Source organism: Pholis gunnellus (genome assembly GCF_910591455.1).
Source record: "Pholis gunnellus genome assembly, chromosome: 16".
Taxonomy (NCBI): Eukaryota; Metazoa; Chordata; class Actinopteri; order Perciformes; family Pholidae; genus Pholis; species Pholis gunnellus.
This window is the reverse complement of record NC_136543.1, coordinates 2,647,291-2,666,705: the sequence shown is the minus strand read 5'-3', so window position 1 is coordinate 2,666,705 and position 19,415 is coordinate 2,647,291. Positions and strand designations below refer to the sequence as shown.

The 19,415-nt window shown below is 42.1% G+C and overlaps 2 protein-coding genes across 2 annotated transcripts; both read right to left on the bottom strand.

The window, feature by feature from the left end:
* Positions 1-787: 787 nt before the first annotated feature.
* daxx (death-domain associated protein) lies at positions 788-12,291 on the bottom strand. The gene is made up of 11 exons (XM_079175593.1): positions 11,980-12,291; positions 10,618-10,878; positions 9,134-9,583; positions 8,541-8,672; positions 8,301-8,417; positions 7,323-7,554; positions 6,134-6,303; positions 5,760-5,913; positions 4,998-5,559; positions 3,894-4,029; positions 788-3,340 (listed from the first exon to the last, which is right to left on the bottom strand). Exons 2-11 carry the CDS (start codon positions 10,858-10,860, stop codon positions 3,281-3,283), a joined length of 2,256 nt encoding a protein of 751 aa, XP_079031719.1. The 5' UTR covers positions 10,861-10,878; positions 11,980-12,291; the 3' UTR covers positions 788-3,280.
* A 586-nt stretch (positions 12,292-12,877) lies between these two features.
* On the bottom strand, positions 12,878-19,090 carry tapbp.1 (TAP binding protein (tapasin), tandem duplicate 1). The gene is made up of 8 exons (XM_079175522.1): positions 18,943-19,090; positions 17,620-17,805; positions 16,827-17,075; positions 16,333-16,692; positions 15,828-16,151; positions 14,250-14,351; positions 14,053-14,081; positions 12,878-13,901 (listed from the first exon to the last, which is right to left on the bottom strand). The coding sequence occupies exons 1-8, from the start codon at positions 19,001-19,003 to the stop codon at positions 13,890-13,892; spliced, it is 1,323 nt and encodes a 440-aa protein (XP_079031648.1). The 5' UTR covers positions 19,004-19,090; the 3' UTR covers positions 12,878-13,889.
* Positions 19,091-19,415: the final 325 nt, after the last annotated feature.

Genomic DNA, 19,415 nt, shown 5'->3' with positions numbered 1-19,415 from the left:
CGTTCACGGTTCATTCAAAAGGAAAATAACTCTGAGTTCGGCTATTAGTGCACTTTACTTTTACCTAATGATTTGAATAAGGGCTATTCGTGTGTTCGTGCTGGGAAGTTGAAGTAACGGGTTGTCCGGTAACCGCAAGGTCGGCGGTTCGATCCTTGGCTGCTACATGCCCTGTGCCGAAGTGTCCCTGAGCAAGACACTGAACCCCTAACTGCTCCCTGGGTGCTTCTCAGCAGCCCACTGCTCCCAGTAAGCTATGGATGGGTTAAATGCAGAAGTCAAATTTTGTATATATGTATATGACAATAAGTCATAAGTGTTGCTCACAGAGGGATTCCCAAATGTATTTTGTGATTTATATATGCATATATATATGCATATATATATACACACATATATATATATACACACACACACACAGACAACTCTCCATAACAATATTTTTCAATGCACACAAAAATATAGATATTATATATATAAATGTTAACAAAATCCACATCTAAAAAAAAAGAGAAGAAATGTAATCTAAATCCACAAATACATGTATATATGTGTGAAAACAATGTGTGACTCAAGCGATGTCAAACACACATGCAGTGAAGTTCAAACATGACAGTTTGTAAATTCAGGTTCAACAGTTTGTATATAAATGTAACATACAAATATGTTTTTGATGACATTTTTAAATTCTTTTAAATACCTTTATTCGTCGATTACTTTTACATTTCTTTTAAAGCATTTGTGTGTGCATCAGAAATATCAACCAGCTGAATCAAATGAGCTAAATAAATAAATATTCATCTGCAGCCTCCTTAGAATACGAAGTTTTTATAATGTAAAATGTATTCTATATATTTATATTCAAGAACAACTTCAAATCCAAACAGAAAGAATAGCAACACAGAGGCTGTGTGTATATATATTTATAAAAAGTATCATTTATTTATCAAATATGCAAAAAAAAAAAGAGGAAAAAGAAAATAAGTCACAGTTTGTCATGGATCACTCCACTGCATAAATGAGGCCTGATAGAGAGTAGCTATGACAACTACATTCCAGGTCTACATTCTATTAAGTCTGAAAAGACCATTTACCCGAAATATTATTCACCTGTGTGGGAAAGACGGAACAAAACTGGGATTCAGGAGGAAAAGAGAAAAACAGGGATTGTTGTCGGGATAAAAAATATCCCCTCCCCAAAACTCACCCCGAGTTCTATTACATGAGGACCAGCCAGCCAACAAGTTCTAATGAAAGGATGCAAAACATACCCGTCACAAAAAAATCTCTTTCAAATGCGGGACATCTTAAGTGCAACGCTGTATTTGATCAACTCAAAGACTTTCATGAAAAAAACAAACGCGATGTTAAATACGGCAGGGCTGTAGAAATGTAAAGTGTAATGCTAAATGTATCCGAGTATCCAGTGTGTGCTCAGGAGGGAACCAACATATAAAAGCTGTGCCAACAAATGATGATTATCTGTATGAAAGTGAACCATTGTGTGTCAGAATAAAATGTTCTTCTGGTCCATACTCAGGAGTTTAGGATCCTTAACTGGGCCAGGTTTATCTAAAATAAACATCTCTTTAGACAGATTCTCGCGTGGTACGTTGTGGTTTGGGCTTAAACTGTGGACCGGGTGAACAGATGTCGTTATCGGGGCTGGGCAGAGGCACAGGTTTAATTTATCAGTATCACGGTGAAACTCAACTCTGTTGGAGGTGCATTAAAGAATTTCTTCAATCTAAACTTCCCCTTTAGCTTTAAAACGGGTCAGAATCACGAGGAAACTCTTTTGTGCTATAGCTACATAAAGGATAAGGCTCAATGTCAACAGATCCCATGTGAAGACCAAAACCATCAACGTGTTCGTCCACCCAGCACTCCTTTGACTGACTGCTGCTGTCAGCTCAAAGACCATTGGTTCCTCAGCTATTTACCAAAACACCTGGATACTGTAGTTTTTTTATGCAAACATTACTCAACGAGCAAAAAGTGCATTTGTTTGGGACTATTTTCAGCTGTGGATGAATACACATTTGGAGTCCATGTTCATTATGATGGAACATGTCTCTCAGTGCGATAGTGGGGCTCATGGCTGTGTTTTTGATAGTTTCTGGACAACAATGGAGCTCTGTGGCCCAGAGGATGAAGACATATCAAGTTTTGGATACAGAGTTTAGTAACAATTAACTGTTTCGGTCTTTTCCCGGGATTTGTTGACAATAACAAACATATAGAATATTGCTTAACTCATCCTTCAAACATTTGTGTGTGAGACTTGTCAACGTTGGTCATTTAAACCAACAACTATCTGGAAACTATTCAGCTATCCTGCAGCAGACGCTGGTCTGAAAAAAAAATTACTTCTTTACAAACCTAAAAAATAGAAACATGTTTTTGAGGGGAACTTAAAAACAAAGTGTTTAAAATGTTCTCCATTATCAAGCAGCTCACTGACTCAATGCGCATCATAAATAGCAAGTAAAACAACGGCATCTCAAAATTCCATTTATACAGCCCACTCCCTCCCCGCTCCGCTTTATGGAAAACATACCATTGAAATATAAAAATGTAAACAAACTGGCAGTGAGCTACCGAAGCCTTCGCCAGTCGAGTGTCAGTCTGGGCCAGGCGTCCGGCTGCACAGGTCATGTTTTCAGGCACTGGTTTCTTACCTCAACCCCTCAAACAAGAGTTCTCCTCATTTCAATGCTACTGCCAGCTGACGCATTGTTAGTGCTGCAGCGAATGGCAGGAAACACGGCGACAGACGTTTGGCTGCTTGGATCCCCCAATAGATTCTGATGAGGTCATCTTTACTGCACCCGAAAAGGGAGAGAAGACAGGCGAGGTAAACACCAGCCGATTGAGACGGTGACAGCTGTATTCTCTGGTGTTCACAGCTGAACACGAGGACTCTTTGATTTTACAAAAACAAAATCAAGTCCTGTTGAAACGGCTTTCTTTCAAATTTTAGGTTACAATTATTTTTATTTAAGTCTTTTACAAAAACACTTGTCTTGGCTTTTGTTTGGTTGTATGAAATCAAGTGACTTGAGGAACTAAAGTCATAGTTTTCTCCGTCTTCCACAGCTACCAACGGCTGTTGTGCATTTAGTAAAAGCTTGATATTGTTGGTTTGGGTCATCCTTGTGGCAGAAGTTTCACAATTTCTGGGGTGAAAAAAAATTGAGCTTCTTCCTCTTCTGACAAGCCAGCGGACATGCATCCGTTGAGGAACTGTGACCCAGAATCCAGGTGAGATGTGGACCAATCACTCAGAGTCTGACAGGACGATGACCTCGTCTGGGTCACACTGTGTGGCCACGTTGACCTGGAAACAAACACTCAGTGAGTACAGTGGGATCACGGCTCACTGTTTTCTTGTATTTTCTAAAGAAAATCTGAATTTATCACTGTATCATTTAATTATTAAACAGGTGAAAAAACACAAATCTAAAAAAGATAAGATTACTGGTATTTCATTTCATTCTTATTTGAGTCATTGGCTGGAGCCTTTTTTCTCTCACATTCTCTTGTTTGAACTTTAGATTTTGGAAGCATCTCCTGAGCTACTCACGCCGTAAACTGTGGAGGACACGACTACTTGTAGGAGGAAACACATCAAATATGTGTTAACGTCGGTTTAAACTGATGTGTTCCTCAATTTAATTTTGTTGTTGTTTTGGGTGAAAAATCAACTAATGTAGTCGATGTGACCTTGATAAAGGATCACCTGTATAACATAATGATACAATGTAATAAAAAAGATATAGAAACAAGATTTAATAATGAGACATTATATATATATATATATATATATATATACACAGTATATATATAAATAAACTATACCTAGAAATTGTCCTCTTTCTATGAGCACCCACCTTGTTTTTCTTGGGGGGCGGAGTCGACTGAGAGCTGCTGACCATTTCATGGGTCGGAGTGTCTGCTCGGGTTGACTCTGCCTGCTGTGGAGAGTTGCAGCTGAAAACGCCCATATCCAGAGGGATATCTGCCTCACTGGGGAGGGAACAGCGTGGATGTAGAGGGGGGGGGGGGGGGGGGGGGGGGACCACACAAAGAGTTTAAGAGGGAATATCACAGGTAAAAGAAAATCAACAAGAGAAAAAGTAAAAAGGTTAAAATAAATTACTTGCTGATAAATGAATCCAGAGCAATAATAATATATTATTAATTGAAGAGCACTAGGGCGACAACTGAAGTGGCATTTTAAATGCATTACTGTTTTCTTGACTGTGGAGTCCCAGAGTAAGTGAACTTTATCTCAACCTGCTCCTCTGTTCCTCTTCATCAGTGAGAGTACGTGTTGAGCACACAGCACAGCTTAAAAAGGTGCTGATGCAAACTAGAACTGAACAAGAAGTCCATAATTGAAAATCGAGAAATACAGATTTGTTTCGTTAAATTGTTGACTGATTTGCTCTTGAATAAGTAGTAGTCTGACTCGTCGACATTCATCGAGAGATCACATAAGTGCTGTTTAACACAAGACCAGGTTGAGTCCTGGACCAGACTGCTTTGACAAAATCAGTAATTTCACCTTGAAAACACAGGTCTAGCTGCTCTACCGCTGTCCTGATCGTTAGTTTGTGTTATTGCGTTAATAACACAAACTAACAGCAGTAGACCAGCTCTCCTGTGTCCTGCTGTGTAAAGTGACTGTTTGTCAGAAGAGTCTGGTGGCTTTGAAGAGAGCAGAAATAACGGCTTCAGCTCCTGTTGACAAAGGGCCGTCTGGCAAAGTAAAGCTGTGAAAATATTCTAAATATAGCGTACACATGAACTGATAGACTTTTTTAGGTGTCTAAACTAAGTTTTGATCCTGCCCCGCCCTAAGTTAAGTTAAGTTAATATTTATTGATTTGCAGTGTTAATATATTTTTTTAATCACAATATCTAATACATTCATGTCACATATTTCTCCATGTCATGCAGTCCTAATCTATGAGTAATGACGCCTTCAGTACCTGTCGTGGATGAGTATGTGCTTATTATTTCGGGAGTTCCCCGACGTCGCGTCCTCCCTCTTCCTCTTCTGGCTCCTCGTGGCTCTGAGGCTGGGCGGCGGCGACGTGCCGTTGGTCGTCTGTGTGACACAACTTTCTACGATGACCGCTGGCGACAGCGGCAAAGACACCCCGTTGGCTGTTGCCGGAGAAACGTCCGCAGGGTCCTGAGTGACTTTACTGGTGCTTACTAGCACGACTGAAACATGATTGGAGGAATCCACGGGCTCCTCTAACCCTGCATGGTTACCATTAGACAGCGGCGTCTGGCAGTCAGTCTGCATTGGCTCTGATTGGCTGGGGCTCTGTCTGGGGGAGGGGAGGTCGGACAGCGGAGAGATCTGGGGCTTGCTCTCATCAGAAAGAGGACTGCGTCCACTTGCTGGCTCCTCGTCCTCATCTTTCACGCTTTCTTCTTCTTCCCCTGCAGAAACACTTCCTGCCAACCGATCCTCCTTGTTGGTTGCTTCACACGCTGGTTCCGCCTCGTTACCGTCGTCCTCGTCCTCGTCCTCGTCCTCGTCTACAGAAAGAGGGAAATGAATGCAATGAAATCTTTTCTTTCCGTCGCTCCAATCAGAGAGAGAGACTTAGTCTAAAAACTAAAGCAAAACATGTCTTAGAAATATGTTAACATCAATTAAAAGTGGCAGGAAACTGGATTTACTGTTGAAACTTCAGAATAAAAAGAAGAAACATTTTAGTGAACATCTCTGCTCTTACCTGGTCCGTTCTGCTGGGTGCTGGCCTGGATCTCTTCCTCAATGTCTGGGTCTGATGATTCATCTTCTTCATCGTCGTCCTCCTCCACCTCTTCCTCCACCTCTGCCACTCCGTTCACCTCTTTATTTCCTTCTCCGTTTTCTGATTTGTGGGCCTAAAAATAAGGCGTGTGAGGGTCAAACAAGCAAGATATATGCATCATAATATATTTCTATATAATTGTATGTATTACTGTGGAGAATGCAGTTTAAAGATCATAGGGATAAAACAATTCCAGGAACACATTTTCATACATAAAAATGAAACCAAAAGCATGTGAAACACTGAAAGCAGAAGCTTTGATGATTGTCCTCCTTCCACAGACGCTCTCTTACCTCTTTCTCCTTGCTGTCTTTCTCCAGCCGTTTGGCCCTGTCCTGCTCCTCCGTGTCCTCTTGTTTGATGGCGAAGTTGGTGATGACCTCCTCGAGACGGGACAGAGCCACTTCTCTGTTCGACCGAAGCTTCCGCAGCAGTGAGGGGTCCTCCAGAGCCGGGTCAGTGGCTTTAGAGGGGGGGGAATCAGATAAGAGTCAGATAAGAGATGGGCAAAGAGAGATAGAACTTTGTCTTTGCACCAGTGGTCCCTCACTTCTTAAAGAGACAATGTGAAGGATGTGGTGGCATCTAGAGGTGTGGTTGCAGACTCCAACCCCTCCACTCACTCCTCCCTCTCCAAGACTGCGGTCACGTGAGCCGTCGAATGCAAAACCATGGTAACACCATTTGCCTCCATACCATAGCAACACTCCTTTAGGAGTAACGGAGGTCACGGTGCCACGGTTTTGCACTCTGTGGCTCACGTTACCACGGTTTCACAAGCGTGTCCGAGAACTACGGTGGCCTCCGGGTAACTTAGGAAAATGAAAGACTCTAGAGCCAGTGTGTGGTTTGGCCTTTGTGGGCTTCTGTAGAAACATGACGGTGCAACACGGTGGACTCAGTGAAGAGGACCAGCTCCCTCTGTAGATATGAAGGACTCATCATCAGCTAACAAAAACAAGATTCTTAAGTGATTACAAACTCAAGAAAATCATTAGTATGAATATTGAATTCCATTTTTGCTAAAAGATCCCCTGAAATGCTCCACCCTGGCCCTTTAACGCAGTAAATCATGTTTTATAAACTCAACACAAAGTGTCCAAAAGTTGTTCACGCCTTGAGAGGAAAGCAGGCGTTTTAAAAACAAGAATTGCACTTCATATAAGACTCATTTATGGAATAGCTGTAGCACGGAGCTCTAGCTGGAACGTTTATAGTACTTTATTAATCTTTTTGTTTACCAAAAGACCAAAGAAAGTGGCAACCATCACTACTTCCAAACCCTTGACATTAACATTTCTATCCATACTAACGCGCTGCACGGGACACTGGGTGATTGTTGAAGTGGGATCGCCCTTAAAGGTTTGTTCAAACCAGAAAATAAAGGTTTCTTGTGGTGCATTTGTGTTGATAACCTGCCTAACGTCAGAACAAAGCATTCTAAGAGTCAAGCCTGCCACAGCAACCAGCAGACAGCCTTACCAGGCTTGTAGGCGTCAGTGAGGTGCGAGCCGAAGTTGTACACCAGGTCCAGGTGGCGCCTCTCCTGCATGCAGCGCCCGGTCTCTTTGAAAGCCTCCTGGGCGATCTGGTCCAGCTGTTTTCGGGTCAGGCACAGGTTGTGGCGCTCATTGGCGCGCAGCACCTGCTGGAAGATGTCTTGGAAATCCGGAGGGTTCCGCTGCGCCTCGGGACTGTTGATGAAACGCTCGATCTGACGGGAGGAAGGAACGCAGGGCAAGGGATCAGGAGCCGATCACATTCACCCACGTAAAAACACAGCAACAGCTCCTCCAACATAACCAGTCCATGCATGGCCCATAGTTATGTCTTTGTTTTCTCATGTCACTTTGCTTCTATAGGAGGTTGACTGATCCTGCTTTGACTCCCTTAACATATTATTATCACGTCTTATATGATATTTATATTCCCCGAAAAGTTGATTAAATATGTATCTGACACATTGAACAGCTCTTGACTCTCGTTACTAAATTTGCCACACCTTTTTTTTCATGAGCTACTTTATCCAAATACTGAAGGTCGTGCTTCAAAACTATAAAGATATAACTATTGATACAATAGAAATAAAGGTTTAGCTTTGGATATTTCAACTCATTTTGAGGTTCTGCAATTTTCGGTTTTGTCTCGTGCTCTGGATGTTTTTGAAAACCTAAATAAAAAGAGTTATAGTGATCAAGTCTTGCTGTGAGCAATAATAATCCTGTTCATGCAAATAGAGTTCAGCTGTGAGACATTTAACGGTAACCTGGTGTCAGCTCATATAAAATGAATACTCCTGAACTTAAGACATACCGAAGCGGGTCAGAGGTCACTACCAACATCTACTCTGGGAGCCAGGATCAAGATAAAAGAACCCAATCACACAAGTGAACACTAAGTTTTACCCAGCGTGTTACTTTCCACGACATTTAAAATGGACTAAAGCAACCACCAGCTCACCTTCCTGTTGATCTCAGGATAACGAGTGCTTTTGTAGAGGATCCTCTGCTCAATGACTCGGCCTGTTAGTGTGCTGCACTCCTTCAGTTCACACAGCTTTTCATAAATCTTTATCATCTGGAAGAGAAGTAGAGGACAGAAGAAGAGGTGTGACTAGCGGTCACACAACCTGGCATTTTACAGCTTTCAGCCGAGTTTATCAGCAGTGGAGCCCCGAGCCTAATCAACCTCCAGGCTCACCTTGCGTTTGAGCTTGTGTTCCTGGATGTATAAAGAGTCCTCAGTTCCCAGGTCATCTAAATTCAGCTCGGCCTGCTGCAGGCGGCAGATCTCGTCGTTGTACACCTTCAGCAGGTTCTCCAGGTATGCTATCTGAGAGAAATTGAGAAAGGACGTGAAGGGTCAGTGTGTTTGCCGACACAGACTCATCCTGGTTGCTTGTGTTTCCTGTATCAAGTTGTATGTCGGGGATGAAAGGAAAAAGAGGAATTAGGTGATTGGTAAATGGTTTCTAGGCTACCAAGTAAAACCAGGTGACAACTACACCTTAGTGAGGTACTAATAGCATTAAAAGGTATTGTATAAGCTGATCAAAATCTGAAAAGAAATAACTTTATGTGTCCATTAAAAACCAATATACATTAAAAAAATCCATCACAAACCCATCACATTAGAGAGCATTCAATCATACTTTTATGCTCTCTAATGTGATCTTTGTCTGTTCTACTTTTATGAATAGCACTTCATAAACACGGAAGAAACTTGAAAAGTGCCATAAAAATCACATTTCTAATTATTCATTAGAGGAAGAGGAAGTGGTGTTCAACACTAACCTGTTTCCTGGATGCCCTCTTTGCCTTTTTCTCTGCTTCCTGTTCCTCCTTGTTGTTGCCCTCCTGCAGCCCTGAGGTGGAAGGTTGCTTATCCCCCGCTGCCGGTTTCACCCCTTCCTCTTCCTCATTCATCTCATCTTTACTCTCGTCTTTCCTTTTGAGAAAATCAGAGGGAAACTGGACAGAACCTGATGAGGTGGAAAGCCCGGGTTCAACCTTGGTGAGGGCCTGCCTCCTCTTCGCTGCATGCTTCCTGAGTGCAGTGCACAGTTCATTGATGTAGACAAAGGTTTTGGACCGGTTGGCCTGAGTGTGAGTCAGACATCGTCCCAAGGTGTTCCTGAACTCCACGGAGAACAGGTACTCTGGGGAGGCCTTGGCATGCTTGGTTTGGAGGAAGGCCAAGACCTCGGGGCAGTCCTGGGTGTGAGTTGAGCAGTGCTCCACGAACTAGGAGGAAGGAGTAGAGAAAACACCCATGATGACCAGGCAAGGTGACAGAGGAGGGAGAGAGAGGAACAACGCCTTTACAGCAAACATCATCAAATCTATACGTGCGTGTGCATGTTGGCCGTCCAGACCGGTTAGCAAGCTTGACACTTTTTAAAATTGAAACTGTTAACAGCATCAACATGTCTGCTTGTTGCATGTTCGGTTGTCAGAATAGATGTTCAAACAGTGGACTCAAGTTCTGGGGAATTCCGACAGGATCACGACCGTTTCAGAGCAACAGGTGTTTCAGTTTAACGAGTGACTTTCAGTCGAATGGGCCCGTGGTTGCTCGTAGTAACTTATGGTTGGCATAGATAATAACCACAGATGAGTATGTATTTAAAATATATCTAGCCACTAAATATTGGGCCACTTGCTAATGTAATCTACACACTCACTACAGGCACACAGATCTGGAAAGTCAATTTGCTTCGGTTGCATTCGTGACCTTTGGTGGCTGATGCGCTTTCATATCTTGACACGCAATAGCAATCTGCCATAATTCTGTTGCATAACTGCGTGCGCACACTAGCGCATGCCTTCATTGTCACAAACTGTAAAAGGTCGTTAAGAACACGTCCAACAGCACATTGTGATTCAGGTTTGTTCCAGTTTCAATGTAATGTGTCAATATAATTACTACTCTGTGGTAGTACTATCTGGTATCGTCATTAGTTACAGTGGATGTTTGCGTATCTACATCATCATGGGGTACAGAGATCAATGCAATGAAAAGTGAAAAGTATGAGCACACTGGAATAGGCTTCATGACTTCTTCAAGTGTGTATATTAGTTGCCATTTCATACAATACCCCCAATTCCATCAAGGGGAGAAGTAAACACAGCTACCAGCCAAAGGCTAATACACGTTGGACTGGACATTTACCAGTGTTATTCTAGCAGAAAGCCAACAATTATATTGTCACATTTTTAAATAATCGACAAGGTTTGAGTAAACGCACTCAGTTGTGTCCCTTAACTGCTAAGCTCACCTCGGTGAACAATTTCTGATTCTCAGCCTGCAGAACATGCGTGTCCTTCTTCGCTGAGGCGAAAGGCGACTGGGTGATGTGGGTAGGGGGGGCAGGCTGCTGAGCTCTGCGTGGCAAGACTTTTTTGGCTTGTTGATGAGAGGACGAGGCTGAGGCTGAGCAAGAGGGTTGAGGCATCTCCTCTTCATCATCATCATCAAGGACGATGATCTTATCCGCCATCGAAGCGGGAGCCACCGCCATCCAAAACGCTGGTGATTTCTGCTTTCACAAAACAAAAACAGGGAGAATGTTGATCAGGACAACTGAAAGTACAAGATGTCACACAAGCAGAAGGATGTTGAAGATCAAACAATATGAAAGTTGCAGTGTTTGGTGGGTTTAATAACAGTACTGGTTGTATATTTTGTATTAATAATCAAAATAAGCTAGTAACTAAAGCTGTCCAATAAATGCAGTGGAGTAATAAGCACAATATTGGCTTACCAAATGTAGTGGCGTAGAAGTATAAAGTAGCATTGAATGGAAACACTCATTACAAGTACCTCAATATTTTACTAAAGTACAGTACTTCATTATTGCCAATTTGGCGACTTTCTCGTTAGACTACGACTAGCATTCATGAATTCAGACCATCAGGGATAAAAGTGAGAACTATTTTCAAATGTACTAGATTGTAATTCATTCTCATGCTGCTCAGAGTAATCTCAGTGACGGCTCTTCATCTACTCATGGGTCTGGCTCATACACTGTATACATATCTGTAGATAAAGAGGGTCTGGCTGTGGGAGACTACTTTAGTCGTAGGTGTGGGGCATGTACGGAGCCCCTGAAGGGACATGGTAGATTGTTAATGGAGAGAGAGGGGGGGGGGGGGGACTTTGGCGTTTGTGAGGTGAAACAAAAGAAATAAAACTAGCGTTGTTTTTCGTAAATCGCCTCACAAACGTTAACGTATTTTCTTTAACTATATAATGACCCTTTAGCGGCTCTGTGCCGCTGATACATGTACTAGTTTGTTTGATATTCTCCCTCCCTTCGTAGATAGTTTTACTTCATATAGACAGTAAAATACACTGAAAGAAGGCCATATGTTTGTGAATTTAGCCACGACTCTCCAATACTACCCCTTACTTCATGGGCAAGCAACGACGCCATTTAACATGAGCATTACGTTATCCGTGATTTAAGAAACGAAACTAACAGTCAGACAACAGTAAGTGAAGGTAAACAGCGACGTGATGGAAGCTTGATGACATATTTACGTTAGCTTCATGGCAGACCGGTAACAGACAAAAAGCTATCAAATAGAAATAACGGTTAGCGCTATAACACATTACGACACACTCACACGTGCCTTACCTCTTGTTTATGAGCCGTTTGACGTGAAGACAAAAAAAGATAATGTTTCACCACAATACACCATTAAATTCTGTGTTCAGTTATGCTAACGCTCGTTGGCATTAGCTAGCTAGTTAGCATTGTGACAAGTAGCGTTAAGTGCGCGAAGTAAGAAAATAACGAGCTGGAAGAAAAGCCAGTGTCTTGTTTTTTAAGACATAACCCAACGTTACTATACAAACAAATCCACGATACTATTTAAAACCATATTTTAATCCCACAGACTTTCTGTCTTTCTACCAAAACAATGCTCATCAACTTCGCTATGCTGTCGACTCGAAATCGCTAGACTTGTCGAAAGTGTACCCGCTAAAGTCCTACCAGCACCAACGCCTCTGATTGGTTCATAGATGGTTTACGGCCAGTAATGTCGTTACCCATTGGGTGATTGCTCCCCTTGAGTACCATTGCTATATTTTGATAGTTTTTTAAACAAACGTCAACAAGTGCATTAAAACCTATATACAGATGATTAAAACCTAAACGTAACATTATATAATAATTAACGTTGTATCAAACACCAATTCTAACTTAAATGCGCTCACTTAAATCGAATAACACAAACAACAAACATAGTGAACATAAAGAGACGCAGGAAGAGCTATTTCACGTTTGCGTTAATCTCATAGATGTCAAATTAAAGACGTTTGTTTCTCCCAATCTTGACATATTTTCATACTTTAAATGTATTTAATAATTACTTCAAAATGATTGATAATAAATCATGAATGTATGGCGAGTTGCTGGTATGAAACAGTTCTGTTTTATGTATTATTTCATTAGTATTATGTCTCTTTATTCTGTCTAAGATTCTAACATTTTTTAGTTAAAAACAACTCCGAAACAAAACGTTCCCCATTTAGTTTTATTCTGAAAAGGACAAAGGAAGTCACACTTTCTCACTAATGCTAGCTTGAGTTCACTTTGTTGGAACATCAGTCAACTTTTACACTTTGCATCTTACTACTCTCAAACTTTGAGAGAAGTTCATCACAAAGAGTTTTTATTTAGAAATATGTCTCAACCCTGCGGAATTAACGGCAAGAAAATAAAAACAGCCCAGACATTACAGTCTGTATACTGCCATATGAATTAATTTAAGAAGACACATTTTCCCTATTATACTATCATAAATGAACACGTGACCATTTTCAGTTTATTTTCCAACAAATGTGGCATTTTAATTATAATCTTTGAATTCTAACACACATTTAGATTTTCCGTGGGGTAGACCTATGTGCTCTGTTTGTACCATTTCCTTCACACGTCTATATAAGTTTAATAGTGCATTAGCCCAGGCTGTTGGAGCATCATTCCTACCGACACAAAATGAAAGCAATACCACTCAAACACACAAGTAACAAAAATGTCAAAATATACACACATTATTTTTTCTATATTTACAAAAACAAGATTCTGTTTGTGGGTTTGGACAGTTTAGTCCAATAGTAATTGTACTGCCCTGGATCATTTTATATTTGAGTTATTTCTGTTAGAGGACATAGAGGACAATCATATGGAATCATTAACATCTTCAAATTAAAGCTGATATTTCAACACTATTTCAAAATTCCTCTAAGTTCCAGTGTTCGTGACATAATACAGTATGCAAATAGTGGGAGGCCAATATGATACAACAGCTATATCGCTTTAAAGTGACAGAAATATCACAAAAAACATGTTTAGACTGAGCAGAAGCCCTTTGTCACCTAGCAGAACTGGACCTGTGAAAAAAAGGTTAAATTGAGAGAGATTTACCACAATAGCCTTAAACTACAAGACATAACTGTCTGGAGGATAGTCACTTCTGAAACCCCATCCTAGATATCACAACAGAATCACACTTCCACAGCAGTTGACTTCGTTCTTCTTTACTTGTCTTTCTGTAAGTAGAAGAAGTGGAAAGTTATTATGAAATGAGACATGCAAAACACCCGGGAGCAGCACCAGGGTTATAATAAAGTACAAGTGGTCTGTGTGAAAACATTCAGAATTATACATTTTGTGAATAAATATTTGAACAGGTAACATCACCTTGTCTTGTTGACCAGCCTCATCTGAGCCTGTGTGCAGTGAAAAGATAAAACAGTCATATATAGAAATGGAATTGAAATATATGAATGTAACTTATTAAATATCAATCTGTCTTGCAGTTTAAGATAATTAAATGGGTGCAGACGATCAATTATTACTGTTAGTATACACGGCATCCTTTCTGGATTATTTGTTACCTGAGCTGGTGAAGGTCCAAGAGACGAACTTGATAAGACCGTAGAGCACCAGCGCTACACCGACCATCGCCATCGAGTCCTCAATGGAGGGGGTGCTGAGCCCTGAACAGACAAAAGAGGAGTTCAAACATAATTGATTCCTATACATTTGACTTGCATCTTAGTCGTCAAGCTTGATGAAAGTAATTCATTTTAAGAGTTACATATTCCACCAGAGCCATATGGTCAAAATGACCATAATCCAGCTCAATGAGGAGCAGTCCCTCTACGACATATGTCAGATTCATAATGTCTTTAAATGATGATATTCAAGGTGTGACTGCTGGTGAGTTAACACACATCTATTGTATGTATAGATGTAACTAAATGCAGGGGTGGGTTTACATAACTGGATATCCAAGCAGGTAGACATTCACTGTTCATTGAACTAAAGGCACAATGTGTAATACCTGTCCACCTGCTCCAAAAGCATAGGGGGCAGCACTTCACCTCTACACCTGGGTCCATACAATCACAATTTACAGTCTCTTTTTTTTTTTTAAAGCCAACTACTAACTAATAGCAGGGCAAGAATACGTAATTTCTGAGTCAAAATAACACTACTATTTTATAATCTCCACGTGTGCCACAGGCCTATAGTACTGTGCCACTAACTGTGCTGTGGTCTGTGTAATGTCTTTGTGCTTTCTCTCCTCACAGGTTTGCATGGATCGTGGTTTTATCTGGACCCTGGTCTTTCCTCCTGCCGTGGTCCTGCCCGACACCCACTGCTACTATCATTATTATTAGTAGTCCTAATGTTTCCATCATTATTCTGCTTACTACTCTCATTACATGAATCATGTATGTCACATGCATTGAATGTGCACACTTCTGTCCATCCTGACAGAGGATCCTCCTCTGTTGCTCTCTCTGAGGTTTCTTTTTTTTCCCTGTTAAAGAGTTTTTCCTGTTCTGATGTGAGGGTCCCGGGACAGAGGATGTCACATGTGTACAGATTGTAAAGCCCTCTGAGGCAAATTTGTGATGTTGGGCTACAAAATAAATTGAATTGAATTGAATTAATGTCATGCCTTGACAGTTTGTCTGGTGGCGGGGGCCCGGGGGCGGCAGAGACAAGAGAAGGACTCTACTCCGTCCTCTGGACTGAGGGCAGACTGGACACTACAGTGACTCGCCCTCGCCTCTCCCCGTCTTTAACGTAACGGCAGCAATGTAAGCTCTTCACACTCTGTTGATAATGTTAGCTCATTTTTTTTCAAAGTTTTACAATAAAATGGTCAGATCTTACACATTGCACCATGTAAATAGAAAATGGCATCACATAACTGTAACGCTTCCTTTAAAACCAGAAAAACACAACATGCTGGCTACCGTATATTATAATAACCCAAATCCAAATAATATCAGTAATAATAACAGTTTTACATTGATATACCTGCCTTTTCTAATTCAACCATTCCTGGCAAGGTGCAGAAAAATCACCACCTGGCCTCTACTTATGAACAAAAAAGTTCAAACCCACTGTCGCCGAAAGAGCTTCAGAAATGTCTTAGACAATAAATCATTCAGCATTACCAATGACATTGAGGGTCACGCTGGCCCGTTGTGTGCCTCCAAGATGGACAGCCACACAGGTGACCTCCCCTCCTGGGCCCAGGTCCAGCTTGCTTGTGTCCAGCTCCAGCCGGGTGCTCTGGCTATAGGTTCCATCCCAGGCCTGCCTGTGGCCCGTTACGCTGCCTGGTCCCAGAGGCCTGGACTTCCCATCGGTGCCTTTGAACTCCCAGCTCAGTTCCAGGGAGAGGGGGGCAAAGCCGGACGCCTCACACTGGACGGTCAAAGTCCGGCCGGGAACAGCGAGGGGCAGAGGGGACGGGTGGAGGGAGAGGGATGGAGGTTCTGGGTAGAAGGGGAAAAGAGCGGAGGAACAAAGAAAACAGGAAAGACAGGAAGAGAACGTTAATAACAATCTGGTTCAATGAAAGCTTATGCGCTCCTAATTTCCAAACGGAATAATTAGTTTGTTTCAGCGTTGTATGACAGCAGATCCTAAACAATAACAGCTTCACTTTTCCCTCACCTACAATCTCAAGTTCCACCGCCACCTGAGCCACAAGGTACGGCAGATACACCGTACAAATATACATCCCGGAGTGACGCACTTTAGCCTCCAGCAGGATCAGGGACGCATTCCCCTTCTGGTGCAAACCCTCAAAGTCCAGCGTGGCCCCTTCCTCTTGGACATCAGCCAAGCGGTCCGTTTTGCCGTCGTAGGCCAGAACCAAGCGTCCGTTGCCTCGGAACTGGTAGCGCCACTCTACGGCAAAACCAGAGCCAGACAGAGGCGAGGAGGGGTCGACCCAGAAGCCGCAGTCCAGCATCACTGGTTCCCCGAGTCTGGACTGCACCGAGACGGTTTTAGTGGTCACACTCAGGATCACTGAGGACACAGATAGTGAGGAGGAGAGAGTCAAGTCGATTACATTTTTGTGTACGCATCTCAGCCATGTTGTGGGTGGCCCTTGGTAACAATCATCATTTTTCGGACTGGTCTTCTGTGTCATAATTCATTACCGTTGTGCTCTTTGGTTGCTGTGGGAGCACGCGTGATAGCGGCAATGGCCAGCTGTCCGTTGAGGCCATGAAGGGCGGTGGAAAACCAGTCAGCCTGCAGGTAAATGGGGCTGGAGGCGGAGTCTGTGAGTGGAGCGACCCATTTGAGGGTGGAGGGCTGCGGCAGGAAGGGGTTGATCTCACACTGGGGCTTCTCGACTGAGCCTCTGGGAGGATTGAGAGAGCGGTGGCAGAGAGTGGCAGCTGGGTCTGAGGAAACAGGAGTCAGACGGGTCACATGTTTCCGTCGCTATGGTTAAAAGCAGGCCACAGATGCTCGCTCTGCTTCTACGTAAAAGAAATCAGAAAATCTAAAGAGGGAGCTGGCAGAGAAATAAATACTAGGAAAATCACAATACTCTTTTGTTTCCTTTTCTGATAACTTTCTAGTTAATTACGCAATACCTGGCTGAGAAACACATATATCTATATTATTGATGTAATATTAAACATGAAAGGTTTGTTTTATATGTAAAAAGAAAGAAAAAGGGAAGAGGATGCAGAGAATACGTAGCTAAAACATGATTGCTGCATTTGTGTAGCGCATCTATTTAATGCTCTCTGTTTACTTTGAAGGTATTCAGAAGAGTACACACACACACACACACACACACACACACACACACACACACACACACACACACACACACACACACACACGCTGAACTACACCCAGTGCATACAGAATTCTCTCTCACACGTCTACATGCATGTCCGGTCACACATCCCGTTCTGCGTGTCATTTTGAACTGACCGCTGATAGAGTAGACTCTGTCGGGGTCGATGTCGGATGGAGCCTGTTGGGTCTCTGCGGTGTGGCGGTCTGTTCGGATGTGAAGCAGGGATTTCTCCTGGCTTGTAGCTGCAGCTAAACCTCCTCCTCGACCCGTCCTCTCCTGCACCAACCAGCACTCCAACACTGGACAGCTGCTGCTGCAGGCTTCAGACAATAGATTCAACGAGAAAGGAACAATATAAAATGAACCCACAGTGGAAAAGGAATACAATACTCAGATTACACTATAGTCTGATATTAATGTCCATAGCATTTTGTGTTATTCAGTGGCAACACTCCAACAATCCCCTAATATTTACCAATAAACCATTGTGTCTCTATTATCCTTCCATAACCTTTTATGGAATCGATCTACTATAAAATAAGGCATGTTGCAGCAGTTAATGTCATAGGAAATACAAAAACGCATCATGGCATTGCAGGAATCTAACCAATAAATAAAAGCAAAACTATGACTCCCCCTTTAGGCAGCTAAATACACTGTGGCTGACTGAAGTGTTTCAGAGTCTTGCTTTCACTTTTATTCTCGTTGCTTTTTTATGTCAATGTTTGGACTTCAAACAAAACTTCTGACAGAGTGGGCAGTGTTGTGTAGAAAGTCTAACAAAGTCCAGCCTACGTGCTGCCTTTGTGTTCTCCCTGTATCACCGTGTGTATGGAGGCTATGTGTTTCAGCTGTCTCCATGTATTCATTCAGTGAGACCTCGAGTTGTTGTTCCCGGGAACACTTTCGGCCACGAGAGCGCGCTGCTGCACTGACCGCTTCACACCAACGTCCCTTTGGAAACGTACCTTCGTTTAACATAATCTATGTTAAAGTTAACAATGTGCGATGAACAGGACATTGCTTCACACGTTATATTACGTGAGTGGATCCCATGCTTGATTCGGCGTATGAAGAATCTGACGGAGGATCACATATAACTATATTTAAATAGTTTGAGATTTAAAGTTAAAGTTATGCACACTCCTCAACTTGTCAACTTATACTTATATACAGCTGTTTTGCTATAGGTATTGACTTATTTATAATATCATTAAGTATATAAGCAACAGAATATCTTAATACATATTTTCCAAATGTGCTGCAATTGAAGATATGCACATTAATATTAACTAGCCTGGCTGTATGTTCATGTTGTCCACGGAGCTCGTGTCATTACATGAGAAAACACGCATCCGGGCTGCAGTAGGTTATATTTCTGGTTTATGGTATGTGGCAGCAGCAGAGGCAAAATATCGACGAGAGATTCGATTATTCGACTGTTGGCGTAACCTTACCTTTAATGAAGCAGACCACTGCAACCAGCGACAGTTTGTAGATCGTAGAGAAGTTAGTCATGATTGTGTCTTCTTCTTGCTGTCTGACACTCAAACAAAGTAGACTTTATGCTGCTGGTTTTCCCCTTCAACTCCAGGTTCATTTTAGTTTCACTTTCACCTACAAGCTAGAAAAAACAAAACAAATTCCGGTCATCATTTCAAAATAAAGCCGCCATAATCACCGCTTAGCGACAGCAAAGGTTAAGTTATAACTGAAAATTAAATCGACTGGAAACTTGAAGTAAAACCATTTATAAGAACTTATTACAAAATAATAAAATCGTTTTAACGGCACAATAAGACTGTCTCCAGCTCTGCCGCTAGATGGCGCCCTTTGCCGCACAATAATGCGTCCACTACCATCATGTGTCCCTATGTGACCTTATTTCTTCTCAAAATGTTGTTACATTTGATTAATATCATCTGAAGAA